Genomic DNA, 21,846 nt, shown 5'->3' with positions numbered 1-21,846 from the left:
ACTGGACCGCTTCATACTCGACAACCAATAAAAAGAAAGAACTGGACAGCAGGATTGACCAGTAGGAAACGCGATTCCCGCCTATAACTGGACAAGTTAATCACTAAGCGACATCTCCTGGACGATACATCAGTTACTTCTAATACCGGTATCGTCGACATCGATCCAACATCGATACAAAATATCTAGTTAATAGTAATAAATATAAGACTATAATTAGACTCCAAATGACTGGCCTTGGAGCCACCAAACACGAGGAAGACCAAGGTAGCGGTGAGAGAAGACGTGTAGGGGGTTGGTTTAGAGAACAAAATGAGATAAAGATGGATGATCTGCTGTGGAGACCCCTAACAGGAGCAGGTGGAAAACGAAGAAGAGGAGTAGTAGTTTCCTAAAGAAGACAACACTAATTCTCATTCTTATTATTCTAGCAGCACCCAGATTGTCCCACTGCAGTCACAGAGTCTCAAATCTCATTAAAACTCAATGTAAAGCATCCCAACGTTGTACTGAACATCTCAGATGTGATCAACAGCAGCAATGAGTTCATTTTCAATACAAAATACTGCCAACGTTCATTTAATAGAACCCATTCAAAGAGCCCGAAACTTCACCTGCTAAATTGTAGGATGGAGAAAGAAAATTCTAGATGAAACCTTCTAGATGTTTTTATCACCTTCATTTCAGTAGAACCAGTTTATAAAAATGGACGTTTGGGAACACCCACTCATCATTTTGAGAGACATGCATGCCCCTTGTGTGTCTATGCAACTGTAGAACTTTAATACAACAATAAGGATACCTGATCATCCATATCCTTTTCTCCCTCACCACTCTTCTCTTCTCTCTCTCAGTCAAGTTAAACATGCTCCTGAGGTCCCAGTGATCACATCTGGATGATGTTCTCTTCGATTGGAGGCGACTCTGTGCTGCTGGAGTTGTTTCTCATTAACGCATTGGGTGGATCCATGAAATCACAGAGTAACTCAGAAGAGCTTTGAGGATCTGAATATGGACTGTAGTTAAAGTCAAGTCTGCTACACTGATTCAGGACTACAGTTTATCTGATCTTCATCGTTTATCTGCATAAAATGGAGAATCGGTTCCAAACAGATGAGGATGAGGTTCCCTCTTGAGTCTGGTTCCTCTCAACGTTTCTTCCTTATGCCGTCTCTGGGAGTTTTTCCTTTACCACAGTCTCCACCGGCTGCTCATCAGGGACAAACTCACACTTATAAAGAACATCTCATCACCACATTATCTGTGTAGAGCTTCTTTGAGGCAATGTTCATTGTTAAAAGCACAATACAAATAAACATGATTTGAAGTGAATGAAGCTATCAAAGCGTCACCTCAGGGAATAACAGCAGGTTTCAGATGAAACCCATGGAGCTGTGTTTTGTTCTACTTTGTGTTTTGTATTTGGAGAACATGCGAACTCATTCTACACATGTATGGGAGATGTGGACAGGACATGTGACAGGAAACAGGGTGATGCGCTGAAACTAAAGAAACGAGTCTGGTTTAAAAGGTAAGAAGTAGAAAGTACAGATATTTGTGTAAATAAAAAAATAGTGAAGTAAAGAGCTGACACCAGAAACATCTACTTCATTACTTTCCACCTCTTGCTATAAAGTTCACTCAACTACAACTCAGGAAATAGAATTGCATTAGTTTATATTAACGTTTTAATCTAAGGTCTGGTTTTTGCTGCAGGAACCTCCACCACAGAGCTGCAGGAACCTTCACCACAGAGCTGCAGGAAGCAGAGCGGCTGCTGGAGATTTAGCCGTTAATTGGTCGCGTCTCTTAATTGTTCATTAAACTGGTGTCGGGGGGGGGGGGGGGGGGGGGGGAGGAAATTGGAAATTGTTTGCCTTAATTTAATGCTTAAATCTGGCTTGAAATATGGACTACATTTAAACTGAGATCAAACTTTAGTTATATTTTTCCCCGTTACACAATCTCTATTCCTGTGCTGTTCATTTAATTAAACGCTGCACAACACACACACACACACACACACACACACACACACACACACACACACACACACACACTTATAAACTCTCCACAACAATAAATAAGACAGAACAATAATTTCACTTGCCAAGTTGAAGGTAAACTCACTGTCAGTTCATTTCTCCCGGATTTTAGTAAAAGTAAAAACTTTTATGACGAAGAGTTCATTAAAACACCGACACTCGATTCCGTTTTCTAACGAGCCGGGCGGAGTCGGTTCTTCGGACATTGAGAGTCGACTCGCATTTGTGAACAAAAAAACAAAAAAAAGAAAAACCCCAGCACACACACACACACACACACACACCCTTTTGAATTTCGCCCCGCACATATAGGCTGGTTTCTTGCTTTTCTTGTTTGTAATGACACTGCCTACACATACAAACAATAAAGAAAAAGAAAAAAAGAAAAAAAAAAACCCACACCCATTCTTTCACGGTTATATCTTTAGTGATGTAGTGCTGCGTGAACCTGCTTACAGAACCTGGGCTTTGACTTTTTGGCTATAATATATGCGTATAATAAAAACAAAACAAATGATTATTAAGAGAAAATAAAAATCTTATAACAAAAGAATTATAATAGTGTATAATAGAATTTAACGGATTTATTTATAATTAAACATCTCTAGTCATTAAATATTGCATTATAAATGGAAACCTGAACAGAGTCGACTGTAGCTGCTCAGATGAATTTGTCGTTTTTTTCAATGTAATATTAAACCAGCGCCATCTAGTGGCCATAATAAAAAAGGTAAAGCATTATTATGCTTACATTTATATTAAAACTAAATTTTTCATCGCCTATTTATCCTCTGTAGTTGAATTTTACTTATTTTCTATCTTAATTATCTCCCCTCTGATTTGTAAAGTGCTACTGAAGTAAATTGTTTTGCAGCAATCATTCACAATCTCAGTAAAACCACGCGATACATTTTAAATAATAACTTCAAATCCAAAACATGAAATCCCAACTGAAAGCAAAACATCTGAAAAACAGAAAAAGCACAAGCCGTAGCTAAAAAAATAAACCAAAATTCTCACCACCACCTTCATCCTGTATAATAAAACCTTTGGTAATCACCAAAATAAGATTCACATCGGGGATTCATGTATCACTTATTGCACTTATTTCCCAAACACTCAAAAGCTGACCATCAACTCTTGGACCTGAACTCTGGATTAGTATTCAGCGTTTTCATCAGGACTTTGTGAGGACGCTGAGCTGGATGTAGTTTTGAAGGGACAAGCAGACACTTTCCACAGCTCCTGTATGATACCAAAATATTTATATATTAATATTTCATTAGATTTATAAGGTGAGTGATGCAACAAAATCATCAGAATATCCAGAGAAGTGGGTTTAATACACTGAGCAGTAAACAATTTAATGTTTTATAAAAAAATATATATAAAAAAATATTTTATGTTCAACGTAAGTATTTGTTTGAATATAAATAAAATACATTTAATTTATGAAATATTTCTCTAATAAACTACACATTATATATATATATACTGTTTTCATGAAATATAATTGTTTTTAAATTATTCAAAATATTTATCGCTTTTAAAAATGTTGAAAAACCCCAACAATGACAAAGATTCAGTACAAAGATAAAAAAAAGTGTTTTTCATGAATATTGCTATAATTTCAACTTCATATTTAATTTCTTTTTAAATAATACGTCAATTTTATATTAAAATTGGTTAAATGTTATCAGAAAATGATCAATACTTGATCAAATAATTATAAAAAGAAAAATCACCTGGTGGGAGAGTGAGTGATAAAGAAACACAAAAAGGGTTTCTAATATTTTTTTTTTTTAAGCAAATTGCAAATTTTCTTCTTACACAATTTTTCTCTTCATAGTATTATATAGCAATACAGTATGGAGAAAGAAATAGAGAGAGAAAGAGAGAGAGAGATAGAGAGAGATAGAGCGAGAGAGCAAGAGGGAGAGCAAGAGAGAGAGCGAGTGATAGAGCGAGAGAGAGAGAGAGAGAGAGAGAGAGAGAGAGAGAGAGATAGACAGAGGTAGAGCGAGAGAGATAGAAAGATAGAGAGAGATAACAAGAGAGATAGATAGAGACAGATAGAGATATCGAGAGAGAGAGATCGAGAGATAGAGAGAGAGAGAGAGAGCGCGCGCGCGCGCGAGAGAGAAAGAAAGAGCGATAGAGAGAGAGAGAGAAATAGAGAGAGAAAGAGAAAGAAAGAAAAAAATAGAGAGATAGAGATAGAGAGAAACCAAGAGAGAAAGAGAGAAAGAGAGAGAAAGTAATAGAGAGAGAAAGAGAGAGAGAGCGATATAGAGAGAGATAAAGAGCGATAAAGAGAGAGAGAGCGATAGAGACAGAGAGCGAGAGGAAGAAAGAGTGCGAGAGGTAGAAAGAGAGAGAGAAAAAGAGCGATAAAGAGAGAGAGAGAGAAAGTAATAGAGAGCGTGATGGAGAGAGAAAGAGAGAAAGAGTGATATAGAGAGAGAGAGAGAGATAGAGAGAGATGGGGAAAGTGAGAGGGAGAAAGAGAGCGAGAGAGAGAAAGAGAGCGATAAAGAGAGAGAGAGAGAGCGATAGAGAGAGATAGAGAGCGAGAGGGAGAAAGAGAGATAGAGAAAGAGAGAGAAAGAAAGAGAGAGATAGAGAGATAGAGAGATAGAGAAAGAGAGCGATAGATAGAGAGATAGAGAGAGCGAGAGGGAGAAAGAACGCGAGAGAGAGAGAGAGAGAGAGAGAGAGAGAGAGAGAGAGAGAGAGAGAGAGAAAGTAATAGAGAGCGTGATAGAGAGAGAAAGAGAGAAAGAGTGATATAGAGAGAGAGAGAGAGATAGAGAGAGAGATGGGGAGAGTGAGAGGGAGAAAGAGAGAGAGAAAGAGAGCGATAAAGAGAGAGAGAGAGAGCGATAGAGAGAGATAGAGAGCGAGAGGGAGAAAGAGAGATAGAGAAAGAGAGAGAAAGAAAGAGAGAGATAGAGAGATAGAGAGATAGAGAAAGAGAGCGATAGATAGAGAGATAGAGAGAGCGAGAGGGAGAAAGAAAGCGAGAGAGAGAGAGAGAGAGAGAGAGAGAGAGAGAGAGAGAGAGAGAGAAAGTAATAGAGAGCGTGATAGAGAGAGAAAGAGAGAAAGAGTGATATAGAGAGAGAGAGAGAGATAGAGAGAGAGATGGGGAGAGTGAGAGGGAGAAAGAGAGCGAGAGAGAGAAAGAGAGCGATAAAGAGAGAGAGAGAGAGCGATAGAGAGAGATAGAGAGCAAGAGGGTGAAAGAGAGAGAGATAGAGAAAGAGAGAGAAAGAAAGAGAGAGATAGAGAGATAGGGAGAGAGAAAGAGAGCGCGAGAGAGAGAGAGAGAGAGAGAGAGAGAGAGAGAGAGAGAGAAAGCGCGATCAATAGAGAGAGCGAGAGAGAAAGAGAGAGAGAGAGAGAGAGAGAGAGAGAGAGAGAGAGAGCGTGCATCTGGGAGAGGGAAAAGAACAGTCAGATCAGATCTGAGTGATGTGCTCTGCCCCACTGTTTTGTGTGTGTTCTGGTGCAGACTGATGATATTTATAGAGTTTATATCTGTAATATTGGGTCTTTAAACACACCAGTTCTTTCACTCGGTCGTACTGAAAAAACTGAGGGAAGGAGCAGGACACCAATGACACCGTGAACCTCGTTTCCTTCTCTTTCGGCTCGGCGAGCTGCTCCAGGCAGCGGCGGAAATGATCGTATGCCTCGCAGGACACGTCCATGTGGCTCAGCGTGAAGTTCAGCCTAACGGGGAAGCAGCCGGAAGACACTTTCTCATTATCACGCTACACGATTCACACCACCACTCCTCCAACTCACACCTTCACCACTGTGACCCTGATGTTCAGGATGAGAATCACACATGTGGCTTTGATGTTATTTTAAAGCACCTGCTGGGTCTCTTTCTTTCTGGAATGTTCCACTAATAAGATAAAGAATGACTGAATGAGAAAAAGAGTATCAGGAATGTTATAATGAGTTATACCACAGCTACACAAGAACTCTATAATCTGATTTATAATCAATTTTCCACTCGAATGCAATTCATTTAATATATATATAGTGGGTACGGAAAGTATTCAGACACCCTTAAATTTTTTACTCTTTGTTATATTGCAGCCATTTGCTAAAATCATTTAAGTTCATTCTTCTTCCTCATGAATGTACACATAGCACCCCATACTGACAGAAAAACACAGAATTGTTGACCTTTTTGCAGATTTATTAAAAAAGAAAAACTGAAATATCACATGGTCCTAAGTATTCAGACCCTTTGCTGTGACACTCATATATTTAACTCAGGTGCTTTCCATTTCTTCTGATCATCCTTGAGATGGTTCTACACCTTCATTTGAGTCCAGCTGTGTTTGATTATACTGATTGGACTTGATTAGGAAAGCCACACACCTGTTTATATAAGACCTTACAGATCACAATGCATGTCAGAGCAAATGAGAATCATTAAGGTCAAAGGAACTGCCTGAAGAGCTCAGAGACAGAATTGTGGCAAGGCACAGATCTGGCCAAGGTTCCAAAAAAATTTCTGCTGCACTTAAGGTTCCTAAGAGCACAGTGGCCTCCATAATCCTCAAATGGAAGACGTTTGGGACGACCAGAACCATTCCTAGAGCTGGCCGACCGGCCAAACTGAGCTATCGGGGGAGAAGAGCCTTGGTGAGAGAGGTAAAGAAGAACCCAAAGATCACTGTGGCTGAGCTCCAGAGATGCAGTCGGGAGATGGGAGAAAGTTGTAGAAAGTCAACCATCACTGCAGCCCTTCACCAGTGGGGCTTTATAGCAGAGTGTCCCGACGGAAGCCTCTCCTTAGTGCAGGACACATGAAAACCCGCATGGAGTTCTCCAAGATGGTGAGAAATAAGATTCTCTGGTCTGATGAGACCAAGATAGAACTTTTTGGCCTTAATTCTAAGCGGTATGTGTGGAGAAAACCAGGCACTGCTCATCACCTGTCCAGTACAGTCTCAACAATGAAGCATGGTGATGGCAGCATCATGCTGTGGGGGCGTTTTTCAGCTGCAGGGACAGGACGACTGGTTGCAATCAAGGGAAAGATGAATGCGGCCAAGCACGGGGATATCCTGGACGAAAACCTTCTCCAGAGTGCTTTGGACCTCAGACTGGGCTGAAGGTTTACCTTCCAACAAGACAATGACCCTAAGCACACAGCTAAAATAACGATGGAGTGGCTTCACAACAACTCTGTGACTGTTCTTGAATGGCCCAGCCAGAGCAATGACTTAAACCCAATTGAGCATCTCTGGAGAGACCTAAAAATAGCTGTCCACCAACGTTTACCGTCCAACCTGACAGAACTGGAGAGGATCTGCAAGGAGGAATGGCAGAGGATCCCTGAATCCAGGTGTGAAAAACTTGTTGCATCCTTCCCAAAAAGACTCCTGTCTGTATTAGATCAAAAGGCGGCTTCTACTAAATACTGAGCAAAGGGTCTGAATACTTAGGACCATGTGATATTTCAGTTTTTCTTTTTTAATAAATCTGCAACAGTGTCAAAAATTCTGTGTTTTTCTGTCAATATAGGGTGCTATGTGTACATTCATGAGGAAAAGGAATGAACCTAAATGATTTTAGCAAATGGCTGCAATATAAAAAAGAGTGAAAAATTTAAGGGTGTCTGAATACTTTCCGTACCCACTGTATATCTCATATATGCATCTATGTTTTCTGTAAGATGTTACATTTTCTTTTATGGAAAAAGTCTCCAGTGTCAGTGCTTCATATCGACACAAACAATTTGCTGTTTTTGTTTTTTTAAAAATCTGTTACCTTCAACAGAGAAAGTAGATGTTTATAGCTGCTAGTGAAAACAGGAGCCATGAACTGTTGAATCCTTCAGAAATACCCTTAACCTGCTCGGACGCTTCAATTACAGTCTGAACAGAAAACTTCAGTGGAATAAGCAAAAACAGAAAGGTTCCCAACATCCGTACTATTTTTACCGAGTTGTAATAATGACCTTTTCTCGATGCTGATGTAGGCGGTGCTGGGGTGAAGCAGATTGCTGGAAATGCGATAGAGAGTCCGAAACAGGGCGTCGCTGAGCTCATCGTCATAGCACACTTGTAGGAAGGGAATAACATTTTTTATAATAATAAGAATAAATAAATATTTTTGACATTAGATAGAATGAAGTTCAATCAGATACAATTTCATTTTCAATACATAATAAAAGTAAAACAAGTTCAATAAGTATATTGTGAAGGTTTGCCAGGTCTCTGCATCTCCACAGTGGAGTCCTACTGAACACCTGCGATAAGAATGTGAACGCTGACTGCACCCCAGGCCTCCTCACCTCACCTACATCAATACCTGACTTTACAAACACCCGCATAGCTGAATTAATCTCCACTGAAACATCTGGCCAGAAGAGTGGAGGATATTCTAACATTGATCTTGAGTCTCAAACACAGAACCTAGAAAATTAGCCTAAATAAGTGTTTCTGTGGAAAACTAGCTCACTGTAGTGCACACGCATTTTTATTTTCAATAAAGCGTAAACAAAAAAAAAAGAAAAAAAAAAAGAAGAAACACACTTCCCTGCCAATGTAGCTTTTGGTGGCACGTGAAAGGGTCTACTTTACAGTCTGGTGATTGCAATAGATTCTCGAAGCCGTGTCTTTAGATACATCTCATCACTCAATGTTGTCCAGGAAAACAATCAACATGAGCGCTCTGATGTAGCAGAGTTACTGAAGTGTTTGCAAAACAATTCGATTAAATAATGATGTTATTAAAAGTAATTAAAACCTGATTAAGAAACTTAATTCAATATTTTTTGTGTTCGGAATCGCAATCATTTTTGATGCCATTTAAATATATAAAACATAATAATAATAATAAATAAACAAATAAAAAAACAAATAAATAAAATATAATAACATAAAATATAATAATAATAAATAAACAAAAGAATAATAAACAAATAAACAAATAAAATATAATAATAATAAATATATAAAATATGATAACAATAAATAATCAAAATATTAAATACATAAACAAACAAACAAATAAATAAAATAATAAATAAATAAATATAATAAAATATAATTAGCGTAGATGTAACGCAAATTTATCCCAGGAAAAAAAAAATAAATGAAAGGATTCCATGGACACAAGTACAATTTTAAATTAATTAATTAGGTGATATATTTGCACCAGCGCTTTTTGGTTCTGTAGTCTGAACTGGACGTGTTGCTGAGACAGAGCGAGAATCAGAGCGAGAATCAGAGAAAGAATCAGAGAGAGAAATGATGTCCCCAAATAGAGGAAGATTCGATGCTTCAGTAGAAGGAACCTGATTAGACGACCGATCTGACAATCGAATCCTTACAGAGGTGATATGAAACGAGGATCATTCCATCTCGCTGTATATGGCGGTGCACAATGTCTGATTTCACACAGAATGATCAGATTTCTCCCAATAAGTTTATATACAGGACATCATGATTACGCTGTAAGAAGGTTCCATGATCCAGTGAGACAGGAGCGTCTCAGCTGCAGGGATTTTGGGATTCTGTAAAGTTTTATTCTGTTCGAATTAAATTTTTTGAAATTGGAAAAAAAAAAACCCCTGTGATTGCGATGGCTCACCGTCTGCAGCGATGATGACCGTGGTGTTATCGTGAAGGTCCGATATCTCGTCCTCACTCCAGCCGAATTCTGACTCTGCATCTGGAAGTGAAACGAGCCAACAAACAATATCAATATTTAATACATTTTCAATCAATATATAAATCAATATTTATGTAAAACACACACACACACACTGATCTAAAACAGAAGGTGTAGTTAGAGGATCAGACCTGTGAGGAAATCGTCTGAGGTCCAGTCCAGCTGTCGAACCTTCACACCACAATTGTCTGACAAAAACAGACAAAAAATAAATAATTCTATCATTTCTACCTGCTGTTTTGATTACAGCTGTTACACCTACTGTACCTACCCAGCTCTCTACCTAACTACCTTCTTGCCCAAACACCAAACTACCTAATCTCATTAAACATCTGCCGATTTACCAATCCAACACCCTGCCCCTGCGTACCTGCCCTGCGTACCTGCCCCTGCGTACCTGCCGCTTAGTACCAGCGAACCTGACCCTGAGTACCAGCTTACCTGACCCGTAAGTACCTGTCCGAGTACCTGACCCTGCGTACCTGCGTACCTGCCCCTGCGTACCTGCCCCTGAGTACGTGAGTACCTGCCCCTGCGTACCTGCCCCTGAGTACGTGAGTACCTGACCCTGAGTACCTGACCCTGTGTACCTGCGTACCTGCCCCTACCCACTCACTCATCTACCCACCTTCACAGTATTGATATACTTTACCTGAAGCTGCAATGAATCGCTGATTCAAATGCACATTTCTCTCACACATCCTTAGAAGATCTTCTCCAACATCTGCAAAAGACACCCACACACCTTGTTAAAAGCTCAATAAACAGGAAATCATTACCACTTTAACGCTTATGCAATTCACACATTAATGATTATGAAGCCATTTATCAAATGGCCCACAGCTCTCTCGCTCTCTCGCTCTCTCGCTCTCTCTCTCTCTCTGAGAGGTAGATAATACCCATCTTATCATGTGATTTAGCTTATGCAACACTGAAGCCAATTTTCACAATTATGGAACAGAAGAAAAAAAATAAACCCCAAAAAACACACACTTTTCTTTAACAGGCAAAAGAAGACTCTCATGAGTTCACATGCAAGACTGTAGTATATATAATATAACCAGCAATTAAAATACAATTTATCTGATTAATGAGACGACGTCTAAATCAGCACACATTCAGCTCAACTAATGGGGTCTGGAATAAAATGTGAGATATTGTTACTACTATTATTATCATTACTGATAAAAAAATAAATAAAAATCACATCTAATATATGAGGTACATTGTAGGGGACAAAGATGAAACCACCATTTTCAATAAGAGAAGCTCTTCAAGTAAAAAAAAATGAAAAAGACTCTGAAAAAGAACGTGAGTGAAAACCCAGTGTGATTGAAAGACACCTCTCGTCCTCTGTGTGGAAGCCCATTTTCAAAGTATAATAAGAATCGAGGTGCTGCAAACATGCAATCAGTAAGCACTTGGAAAATAATTTAAACTGAGCAAACACCACGAGATCTTAAAGCCGAGCATCTCGAACGGTGTACTGTATCTTTATATATGGAGTGGTGAGGTAGGAAAGTGTTTACCGGTATTATGTTGTGCCACGATATAGATTTTGCTATACAGTGGATGCGATTACATAATCATGAATTCATAATAATTCTAATCGTGCGTGTACGTCAGCGGTGTAACGGTACGCATATTCGTAACGAACCGTTATTATTAAACTTCAAAACATACACAACGATGCTGGGGGTATAAAATAGAAAGTAGAGTTAGCGCAGTGTCACTGTGAATACTCACTCCTGATAATTCCTCATATCGAGGATGGAATGAAGACGTTTGTTAAAGTATGCTGAAATAAATAGTACAGTTAAGTAGAAAAGTCTCTGGAAAATTAAATATAAAACACACACGTACGCACTTATATACACATCTGTGTTACCCAGATTGGGTCTAACAAGTGTAAACTAAATTATGTAATTTTTGCATTTATTTTATTTGATCTAATCAATATAATTTGTTATATTTTACCCAAACTGTACCGAAAATAAAGCGAACCATGATTTTAAAAACGGGCTACGTACCGAACCGTGAATTTTGTATACCGTTACACCCCATGCGCTGATGATATTATTTATAAGAAGATGCATAAAAGATGGAAAGATAACAAGCACAATAACAGATCACATAGCGAAGGGCAGCAGAGTCTCGAGCGGAAGACCTCCAGAGGAACCAGTGAACCAGTTACAACCCAAACTAAAGCATGGGGTGAAAATGGAGCACACGGAGCAGGCAACAGAAATACAATTGGAACAAAATGACTCCAATAAACATCAATTTATATGAAATCAACTTTAGAACCAGTCAAGTAACAAAACCTGAGATGCTCCAATCAGTCCAATCACACGGCTTCATCTATCTGTAATGGAGTGCAGCTCAAATCTGCTGTTTCCCTCAGAAATCTCACACTGTGCAAGAAAAATGGGTTCGAATTTCCATTCGAGTTACAAAACAACACTTTGTTACAGCAACATCTAGGGAGGTAATGACCTTCTGACCAATCAGAATCCACAGAAAGTATGAATGAATTAAACTAAGGAACACAATTTTATCAAACACTTCAAACAACAAAAACACACTCATTCAAACCTGTGCAGTAGACCGTTTTTGCTGCGTGTCCCATGACGATGCTGGCTAATCCGGTTCCAGCTCCCAGCTCCAGCACCGTTGCTCGTGTGAACGCAGCTGAGTTGGACAGGATGAAGTCGGAGAGCAGGAACGCACCTCGCCAGATCTGCCGAGCCGACAGCGAGATTAATAAAAAAAAAAACTCAGATTTGAGATTTATGGAGAGGCGTGATGTGGATTAAACTCTCACACCTGCTTTCCCACGTCCTCCAGAGGCGTCGCCATCGTGTGCTCTGAGAGAAATCACAAACACAACAACTTTACTAGACTGCACTGCTGGACCTCATCATATCATTATACATACTGCAATATTTATATATATACAGTATATATATCTCAGGATCGATAGCTGTGCTGATAGCTGATTGGATGTTAAATACACTTTAGGGGGCGTGGCCTCAGTATCCCAGCAAGTAAGTGTATGAACTCATCAGAAATTGCATCAAATCTGATTGTTTTTTCAACTACATTTCAGTTCCCTGTTATAGACTAACCAGCTATTTTGTAAACCCTAATCTTACTCCTATTAAATCCCAGGGAAAGTTTCCAGTCTTGAAAAATCCTGGAACTCTGCTGGCGATGGAACACCTACTTCTAGCTGCTATACCACAAGTGATAACAGGAAATAATGTCTTTAGGACGTCCCTTAACATTAAATATTACTTTAAATGGATAAATAAGTACAATGTGATGCATTTTAAAGAATAAGAATATGATCCGGTAGAAAAATGTTGAGGTGTAAGAGAAATAAAACACTTGTGTGCTGTTATAGGAAACTGATCTACATGAGATGGTAACTGTAACTGATGACATGTAACGGAACGCTAAGGAATGTTGACATTTCCTGGCTTTTAACGGGTTAATATTTTGTGTGTCAGCTTCAAAAATAAAAGCACTTGGAATCCCTAACCGATCATTATGAGGTCCTTCATGTCCATTTCTTCCTCTTTGACCTCCTCCTCATCATCACTAATCGCTCCTTCAGCTTGGCTCAGGATGATGGGGTGAGCAGTTTTCACGGCCCTGCACCGTCTCAGCTGGCTTCCTAACTACATCCAGGTCTCCATCTTCATCCAGACAAGAGTGTGACAGAGAACAAACCTCCTTCTCCTCGTCCCCCGGCAAAATCCTGAACCTTGACAAAAACACTGGAAGCGAGCATCAGAGAGAGAGAGAGAGAGAGAGAGAGAGAGAGAGAGAGAGAGAGAGAGAGAGAGAGAGAGAGAGAGAGAGAGAGAGAAAAAGAGAGGGAGACACAGAGAGAGAGAGAGAGAGAGAGAGAGAGAGAGAGAGAGAGGGAGAGAGAAAAAAGAGAGGGAGACACAGAGAGAGAGAGAGAGAGAGAGAGAGAGAGAGACAAAGTGAGAGAGAGAGAGAGAGAGAGAGAGAGAGAGAGAGAGAGAGAGAGAGAGAGAGGGAGACAGAGAGAGAGAGGGAGAGAGACAGAGAGAAAAAAAGAGAGGGAGACACAGAAAGATAGAGAGAGGGAGAGAGAGAGAGAGAGAAAAAAAAGAGGGGGGGGGAGAAAGAGAGAGATAGGGAGAGAGCGAGTAAGCAAGCGAGAGAGAGAGCGAGAAAGGGAGCGAGCGAGCGAGAGAGAGAGCGAGCAAGAGAGAGACAGAGACAGAGGGAGCAGGGGAGAGAGCCAGAGAGAGAGAGAGCGAGAGAGAGAGAGAGAGAGAGAGAGAGAGAGAGAGAGAAAGTGAGAGAGACATAGAGGGGGGGAAAGAGAGAGAGAGAGAGAGAGAGAGAGAGAGAGAGGGGGAGAGAGAGAGAGAGAGAGGAAAAAGAGAGAGGGGGGCGTGGGAGAGAGAGGAGAGAGAGGAATAGAGTGAGGGGGAGAAAGAGAGAGAGAGGGAGAGAGCGAGCAAGCAAACGAGAGAGAGAGAAAGGGAGCGAGCGAGCGAGAGAGAGAGAGAGAGCGAGCAAGAGAGAGACAGAGACAGAGGAGCGGGGAAGAGAGCCAGAGAGAGAGAGAGAGAGAGAGCGAGCGAGCAAGAGAGAGAGAGACAGAGAGACAGAGGGGGGGGGGGGTGGGAGGGGGGGGGGGGGGGGGGGACAGAGAGACAGAGGGGGGGGGGGGGGGGGGGGGGGGGACGACACACACAGACACCCGGAATGAAAAGTCGCAATTAGTTTAAAAACAAAAACAGATTTTCTCGTGTATGTTATTGCCTTCATGGCTCTAAACGACTTCCTTGGGCAAGCAGACGGTAGAGCAAAGCAGAACGAGCGTCTGGAGAGTGATAAGTTGATTACAATGATGTAAAATGTCCCATGAAAGATGGTAGTTATGTTGTAAAATCAGGACAGTGAGGGGCATAATGGAATCAAGGAGCAGGTCCAGATCTATCTGGCATCTGAGGGACCAAATTGTCCTCATGTTCCTCTTTATTCCACTTCAGAACCTGAATTTCCAGCGAGTTCTTTTTATTTTTTATCAAGAAAATCAAAGTAGGCAAAAATGCGTCATTGAAAAACCATTCAAAAAAGTCCCTGTACTCTACAATAAATCATGTACATTAAAATGCTGCATTAAGTAAAAAAAAAGACATCTCTACACCTTTACTACAAGCTGAAGCACAACAGAAATCCAGGAACACTCGTAAGTTTCTCAACTAGACAAGCTAGAACACTGTTAGCACTCTAGCTTCATCTAGCTAATGTCAAAACATGGGGTTCTATAAAAAACATTATTCTAGTTTATCCAGCTAAGAATGGAAAATCTACATCTTAAAATTAGCATGAATGTCTTTTTTTTAAACAACGTACAAATCTGATCTAACATGATCCAATTTGTTGAACGCATTTCATCCCAAATAGTTGTATAGAATTAATTCAGCCACAAGGTTCATGGAGTGGTTTGAGGAAGAACCCCGTGTGGCAGGTGTCCCACAACCATGTATGTAGACGAATAATCCTCCAGGGCCTTTTATAATCCCTCATCATCCTCAGTAAAACGCTGAACTGTTGCTGTTTCGGTGTCAGAAAGTAAAATGGTGTTTATGATATTTTAATAGGCTGTAATCACATTATCTTCTCCGAGTCTCAGAATTAAACGGGAAAGACCATCTGTTCTTAGACAAACAAACATGACCGGGTTTAGTGATGTGTGGATCCTTCAAGGGATGTGACCTTTTGATCGTCTGGCCATCATCATGAACAGCAGTTGTGTCTGAGACGAGAACGTCAATAACGTCGAAGGGTGAAGCCTCAGCTTCAAGGAGGATGCGTTTAACGTACGTGACTATCACAGATCATGAAAATGCATAAGAAACTATCAAGGCTGTGTTTTAATCACAGATAATTATCAAAAAGAAATAAATAAATCATGTCAGATGAGGATGAGGTTTCCTCTCGAGTCTGGTTCCTCTCAAGGTTTCTTCCTTATGACGTCTCGGGGAGTTTTTCCTTCACCACAGACGCCACCGGCTCGTTCATCAGGGACAAACTCACACATAAAGAACATCTAATTGTAAAGCTTCTTTGAGACAATGTTCATTGTTAAAAGAGCAATACAAATAAACATGAAGTGAATGTGTGTGTGTGTGTGTGTGTGTGTGTGTGTTAACTGAAGGGTATATTTTAGTGTAGACAGAATTTGGCCTTCGCCTGTTCCATGTTCCAGCACGTCAATGCCCCCTGTGCACAAAGTCAGCTCCATGAAGATGTAGTGGAAGATCTCCAGCTATAGAGCTCCACAAGCACAATCCAAAGAAAGAAGCACATTCCAATATTATACTCAGGAGTCCACAAACTTTTGGCAATAAAGTGTACATAAACTCTAAGTTTTAGTGAAAAAGCATTTCACTGATGTTTATTATCCACAAAGCGAGCTCTATAATAACGCGCTCGAGACCCGGCGTTTTAGATCAAAGCAAACATCAAACAGAAGGACTATATTTTATGTGCTGTTGCAATACACTCCTCGGATGTTCCTGGTTTTTTTTTTAAACACACTCACTGCATTTCAGCGTTCTGCGTCAGAGTGGCACCAGAGCGTTGGACTTGTTCAAACAGCCTCTTGTATGAATAACGAGTTAAACGTTCTGGATCAGTCCTCAGCACAAAAGGGTGTAAAAAAAATAATGGGTTGCTCCGTGTTCGACACAGAGGCGTTTCTCATCCATCCGGTCGATTAAATGGGGCTGATGGTTCATCAGCTGCCGCCCGTGTCGCCGCACACGTGTAGCGACACCCCCCCTACTTTCTGTACATTAGTGGAAATGGGAATGCTATTGGACTGACAGGATATTACACACACACACACACACACACACACACACACACGCACTCTCTCAGTGGTCCATTTTCATTAATGGACAGGGGATACAAAAAATAAGATTTTAAAAATAATCTCACAAACAAGCCTATTTTTCATGATACATAATACGAGTGGACGCTGAAGGAATATACACAATAAACCATTTCCAAAAACGTACAAAAATAAATCATAATATAACAAAACCTCACTATTGATCTTTTATATATAATTATAATCGTTTATATACACTATAATGCCAAAAGTTTGAGGCCTGGGGTGCAGTCAGCGTTCACATTCATCCCAAAGGTGTTCAGTAAGGATGAGATCAGAGCTCTATAGCAGACCATTCAAGAGCTTTTCAAACCATGTGAAAGAGATCTTCATGGAGCTCACTTTGTGCACATGTCCTGTACAATTGTGTGTCTCCAGATTTGTGGTAACAGTTTAGAGAAGAACCACATATGGCAGGAAAGACCAGGTGTCCCAATACTTATGTTTATATCGTGAAAATGTCAAAACAGGAAAATTGATATTTTTCACTACTTGGTTTGCTTATAAATCTTTATTATAATTATATATAATTAAATAATTAATACATAATTATTGTATAATTAATTCGGCATTCTTTTGAATTATTCATTTTTTTTCTTTTTGTAATAATAAAGATTTCAGATCGCTGATTCGGATTCATTTCCTCCCTCCTTCCTGTAATGCAGGTTTCTTATCATTTCTAAAGCAAAACCTATTTCACAGACACTCCATGATATAAAAGATAACTATAAATGGATGAAAAGTTTTGCTCTTTAATATGTACACTATTATCAGCATGGGTAAACTGCTGTGTTGTAAGATGAAGAAAACACTTTGAGACAAACAGACACAATAACAGCAGGAATAACGCTACTGATTATTTTCCTATAACAGCACCCCCCCCCCCCCCGCTGTGTTTTATTCCTCACACAATGACCACCTCCGCACTCTTTCACCAGCTTTCTGATAACTCCTGAGTCTCTGCAGGACATCTGGACCAGAAGCGCTGAATCGTTTTCTTCTACTGCACCCAACAAAAGCGAACGCAGAGATTCAGCGATCGATACCGCTGAAGAAACTAAACACGCCCACGCCAAGAGCTCGAGCATGAGGTCTGTGGAAATCTCGCTTTCTTTACATCGAATTTTATAGAAAAAAATTCTTACAGAATTTATTTTTTCTGGATTGTATTTGTCCTTCAGCCATATTTGGTCCTTCATTGACCTCACATTGTCCTCGTCCATCTTCTTGCCTGCGTTCGCTGTTTAATGTAATGATTTTCCCAAAGAGCAGATGGCAACCTCAGATTAATTCAGAGATGTTTTATGTTGATTTGTTGGGTTTGTGAGAGTCAGTGTACAGGGAAGTGAACACAATTTCCACTTGAGGATTCTGAGATGCTTTTCCGCTCACCCTGGCTGTTGAGTGTGATTATAGGAGTGATCAGAACCTTCATGTTACTCACTCCAACTAGTTCTTCCTTCTCCTGTGAACTCTCATCGAAAAGGCATTATTGCTCCTGCGTGATCAGACGGGTTTTTCGATTTTCACACACTGATTTGTGAAAATCCCACAAGAACCACAGATTCTGAAACACTAAAAACTGGAACCAACAACCAGGTCACACCGAAAGAAATCACAATTCCCCTTTCGAGTATTAATATGATTATAAATCTCTGGAGCTTGAAGACTTTTTACTATTAAAACAAGAACCTGATGGAATAATTCAACTGGAAGCTGTGATTTGCCGCTGACTGCTGGACCAATCGGAATACAGAGTTTAATGAATGAATGGGAAAGTGGTAGCTCAGTGGTTAAGGCATTGCACTCTGGACCAGAAGTTCATGAGTTCAAATCCCAGCACCACCATGCTACCACTTCTAAGTGCTTAAACAAGGCCCTCAACCCTCCACTGCTCAATTATAAGTTGCTCTGGATGTGAAACAGCGGCTATACAAAGAACCGTAGATGTGCACATCTGTAAAAGTCTCACCTGGCTGTCCGACGCTATTGAGTCGAGTCATTAGATGGCGAGCGTTTGGGAGCAGTAAGTGCACGTCAGAGAGCACGGTGTCACAGTGGAAGGTGACCTGGTCCATGGTTCCAGCTTTGTGTCCCCCTGGAGGCTGATAATGAGAAGAAAGCAAAAAAAAGTAAAACACTCGTTTACTGAGATGATTAACGTGTTTTCTAAAGAAACAATTAATGTAAAAAGTAGTTTTAACAAAGAGAACTACTAACAAAAAAAAGTAATACATGAATAAACTACAAATATGCATGTGTTTCTGAAATAGAGAACTAAAACAATTGATAAAATGACATATAGAGATAAACAGGAAAACAACTCGAAAGCTAAAAAAGATAAAACAGTACACAGGACATGTTAATATAGAGAAACACTGAGAGAGAGAAATACTCAAATGTGTACATTTCCAACAGACAATGTATATAATAATGTATAATGAGATTTATATCTCTCTGATCATGTGGCAAAGCAACTCAAAGTTGATATCAATCACCATATATATTGATTTCTGTGCATAAATTAACATACATTAGCATAAAAAAAACACGAGTCACTTTAACGTAAACAATCTAATAATCACCCATATCGGGTACAATACTATTATATCCTCCTCATGGACACTAAGTGCACTTGAAAGCCCGGACACTTCATGATGACACTCCCTACATAGTGCACACTTATACACACTCAGGTAGAATTTAGGCTTCGACACCAAAACACACCTGCTGTAATAAGTCAAAGAAAAACCGCTACCCAGACACGGATTGAGGTTTATTTTAGGTTTCTAGCTACAAAACGAGTTGGATAAATAACTCATTATGAAGTTCTGCGTTCCTTTAGTACCTTAACATGACCTCGAAACTGCGTCGAGATTAAAAACAGAGCTTAAAAACTAGCAAGACTGCGGACACGTGTGCTACAGCAGGAAATGACCGTGTGGGCACCGAATATCTTCATAATGGTTCCGCTTGAAATTTTCACAACATTATATGACAATTAACTAAGAATTTTTAAATATTTAAGATGAACTGTTATTTGTCATTGTCTCACAACACGTAGTAAAATACAAGAGTTTTTACTACACAGAAAGGTAGTAAGTAAGAAAACTGTAGAAAAAAGAGGGACATTAATGAACAGAAAAAAAAGAAAAAAGAGGACGAATTAATGTCTGTGTAAAACAGTGTGATAGTAGTAGTAGTAGTAGTAGTAGTAGTAGTGTGTGTGTGTGTATGTGTGTGTATGATAGTGATAGTATGTGTGTATGTGTAACAGTGTGATAGTAGTGTGTGTGTGTAACAGTGTAATAGTAATAGTACTTCACCTGATCACTCAACATCAGCTCCATCAGCAAGAAAGCCCAGCAGCATCTCTACTTCCTGAGAAGGCTGAGGAAAGCCCATCTTCCTCCCCCAATTCTGACCAAGTTCTACAGGAGGACCATTGAGAGCTTCCTGAGCAGCTGCATCACTGCCTGGTTTGTGAACTGCAGCGGATCGCAAGACCCTACAGAAGATAGTGAGGACGGCTGAGAAGATCATCAAAGTCTCTCTCCCCTCTATCACAGACATTTACACCACACACCAATGGAGCTCCATTTTGTGTGATGGAGCTTTGTGTTGTGTGATGGAGCTCTGTGTTGTGTGATGGAGCTCTGTGTTGTGTGATGGAGCTCTGTGTTGTGTGATGGAGCTCTGGGTTGTGTGATGGAGCTCTGTGTTGTGTGATGGAGCTCTGGGTTGTGTGATGGAGCTCTGTGTTGTGTGATGGAGCTCTGTGTTGTGTGATGGAGCTCTGTGTTGTGTGATGGAGCTCTGTGTTGTGTGTTGTAGATCTGGGTTGTGTGATGGAGCTCTGTGTTGTGTGATGGAGCTCTGTGTTGTGTGATGGAGCTCTGTGTTGTGTGTTGTAGCTCTGGGTTGTGTGATGGAGCTCTGTGTTGTGTGATGGAGCTCTGTGTTGTGTGATGTGGCTCTGTGTTGTGTGATCGAGCTCTGTGTTGTGTGATGGAGCTCTGTGTTGTGTGATGGAGCTCTGTGTTGTGTGATGGAGCTCTGTGTTGTGTGTTGTAGCTCTGTGTTGTGTGATGGAGCTCTGTGTTGTGTGATGGAGCTCTGTGTTGTGTGATGGAGCTCTGTGTTGTGTGATGGAGCTCTGTGTTGTGTGTTGGAGCTCTGTGTTGTGTGATGGAGCTCTGTGTTGTGTGATGGAGCTCTGTGTTGTGTGATGGAGGTCTGTGTTGTGTGATGTGGCTCTGTGTTGTGTGATGGAGCTCTGTGTTGTGTGATGTGGCTCTGTGTTGTGTGATGTGGCTTTGTGTTGTGTGATGGAGCTCTGTGTTGTGTGAAGGAGCTCTGTGTTGTGTGATGGAGCTCTGTGTTGTGTGATGTGGCTCTGTGTTGTGTGATGGAGCTCTGTGTTGTGTGAAGGAGCTCTGTGTTGTGTGATGGAGCTCTGTGTTGTGTGATGGAGCTCTGTGTTGTGTGATGGAGCTCTGTGTTGTGTGATGGAGGTCTGTGTTGTGTGATGTGGCTCTGTGTTGTGTGATGGAGCTCTGTGTTGTGTGATGGAGCTCTGTGTTGTGTGATGGAGCTCTGTGTTGTGTGATGGAGCTCTGTGTTGTGTGTTGGAGCTCTGTGTTGTGTGATGGAGCTCTGTGTTGTGTGATGGAGCTCTGTGTTGTGTGATGGAGGTCTGTGTTGTGTGATGTGGCTCTGTGTTGTGTGATGGAGCTCTGTGTTGTGTGATGTGGCTCTGTGTTGTGTGATGTGGCTTTGTGTTGTGTGATGGAGCTCTGTGTTGTGTGAAGGAGCTCTGTGTTGTGTGATGGAGCTCTGTGTTGTGTGATGTGGCTCTGTGTTGTGTGATGGAGCTCTGTGTTGTGTGAAGGAGCTCTGTGTTGTGTGATGGAGCTCTGTGTTGTGTGATGGAGCTCTGTGTTGTGTGATGGAGCTCTGTGTTGTGTGATGGAGCTCTGTGTTGTGTGATGGAGGTCTGTGTTGTGTGATGTGGCTCTGTGTTGTGTGATGGAGCTCTGTGTTGTGTGATGTGGCTCTGTGTTGTGTGATGTGGCTCTGTGTTGTGTGATGGAGCTCTGTGTTGTGTGATGTGGCTTTGTGTTGTGTGCTGTGGCTCTGTGTTGTGTG

General features: G+C 40.6%; 2 protein-coding genes across 2 annotated transcripts in view; one reads left to right on the top strand and one right to left on the bottom strand.

The window, feature by feature from the left end:
- Positions 1 to 2,132: 2,132 nt before the first annotated feature.
- Positions 2,133 to 20,148, bottom strand: mettl22 (methyltransferase 22, Kin17 lysine). Its single transcript, XM_083566561.1, is given in 12 exon segments — positions 2,133 to 3,290; positions 5,612 to 5,780; positions 8,032 to 8,134; positions 9,669 to 9,749; positions 9,881 to 9,937; positions 10,402 to 10,473; positions 12,345 to 12,489; positions 12,576 to 12,616; positions 13,294 to 13,396; positions 13,398 to 13,531; positions 18,671 to 18,803; positions 20,025 to 20,148. Coding segments are annotated over 12 exon segments (1,149 nt in total). The 5' UTR covers positions 20,049 to 20,148; the 3' UTR covers positions 2,133 to 3,203.
- The window catches only part of tmem114 (transmembrane protein 114), a 20,594-nt gene continuing 17,243 nt past the window's right edge, over positions 18,496 to 21,846 (top strand). Inside the window, exon 1 of the mRNA XM_083566581.1 lies at positions 18,496 to 21,212. The gene's annotated coding sequence lies outside the window, so the exon portion shown is untranslated. The remainder of the gene's footprint in view (positions 21,213 to 21,846) is intronic.

The sequence above is a fragment of the Silurus aristotelis genome, assembly GCF_946808225.1.
Source record: "Silurus aristotelis genome assembly, chromosome: 17".
NCBI lineage: Eukaryota > Metazoa > Chordata > Actinopteri > Siluriformes > Siluridae > Silurus > Silurus aristotelis.
Note: the sequence above shows the minus strand (reverse complement) of the source record. Positions and strands in the feature narration are given on the sequence as shown.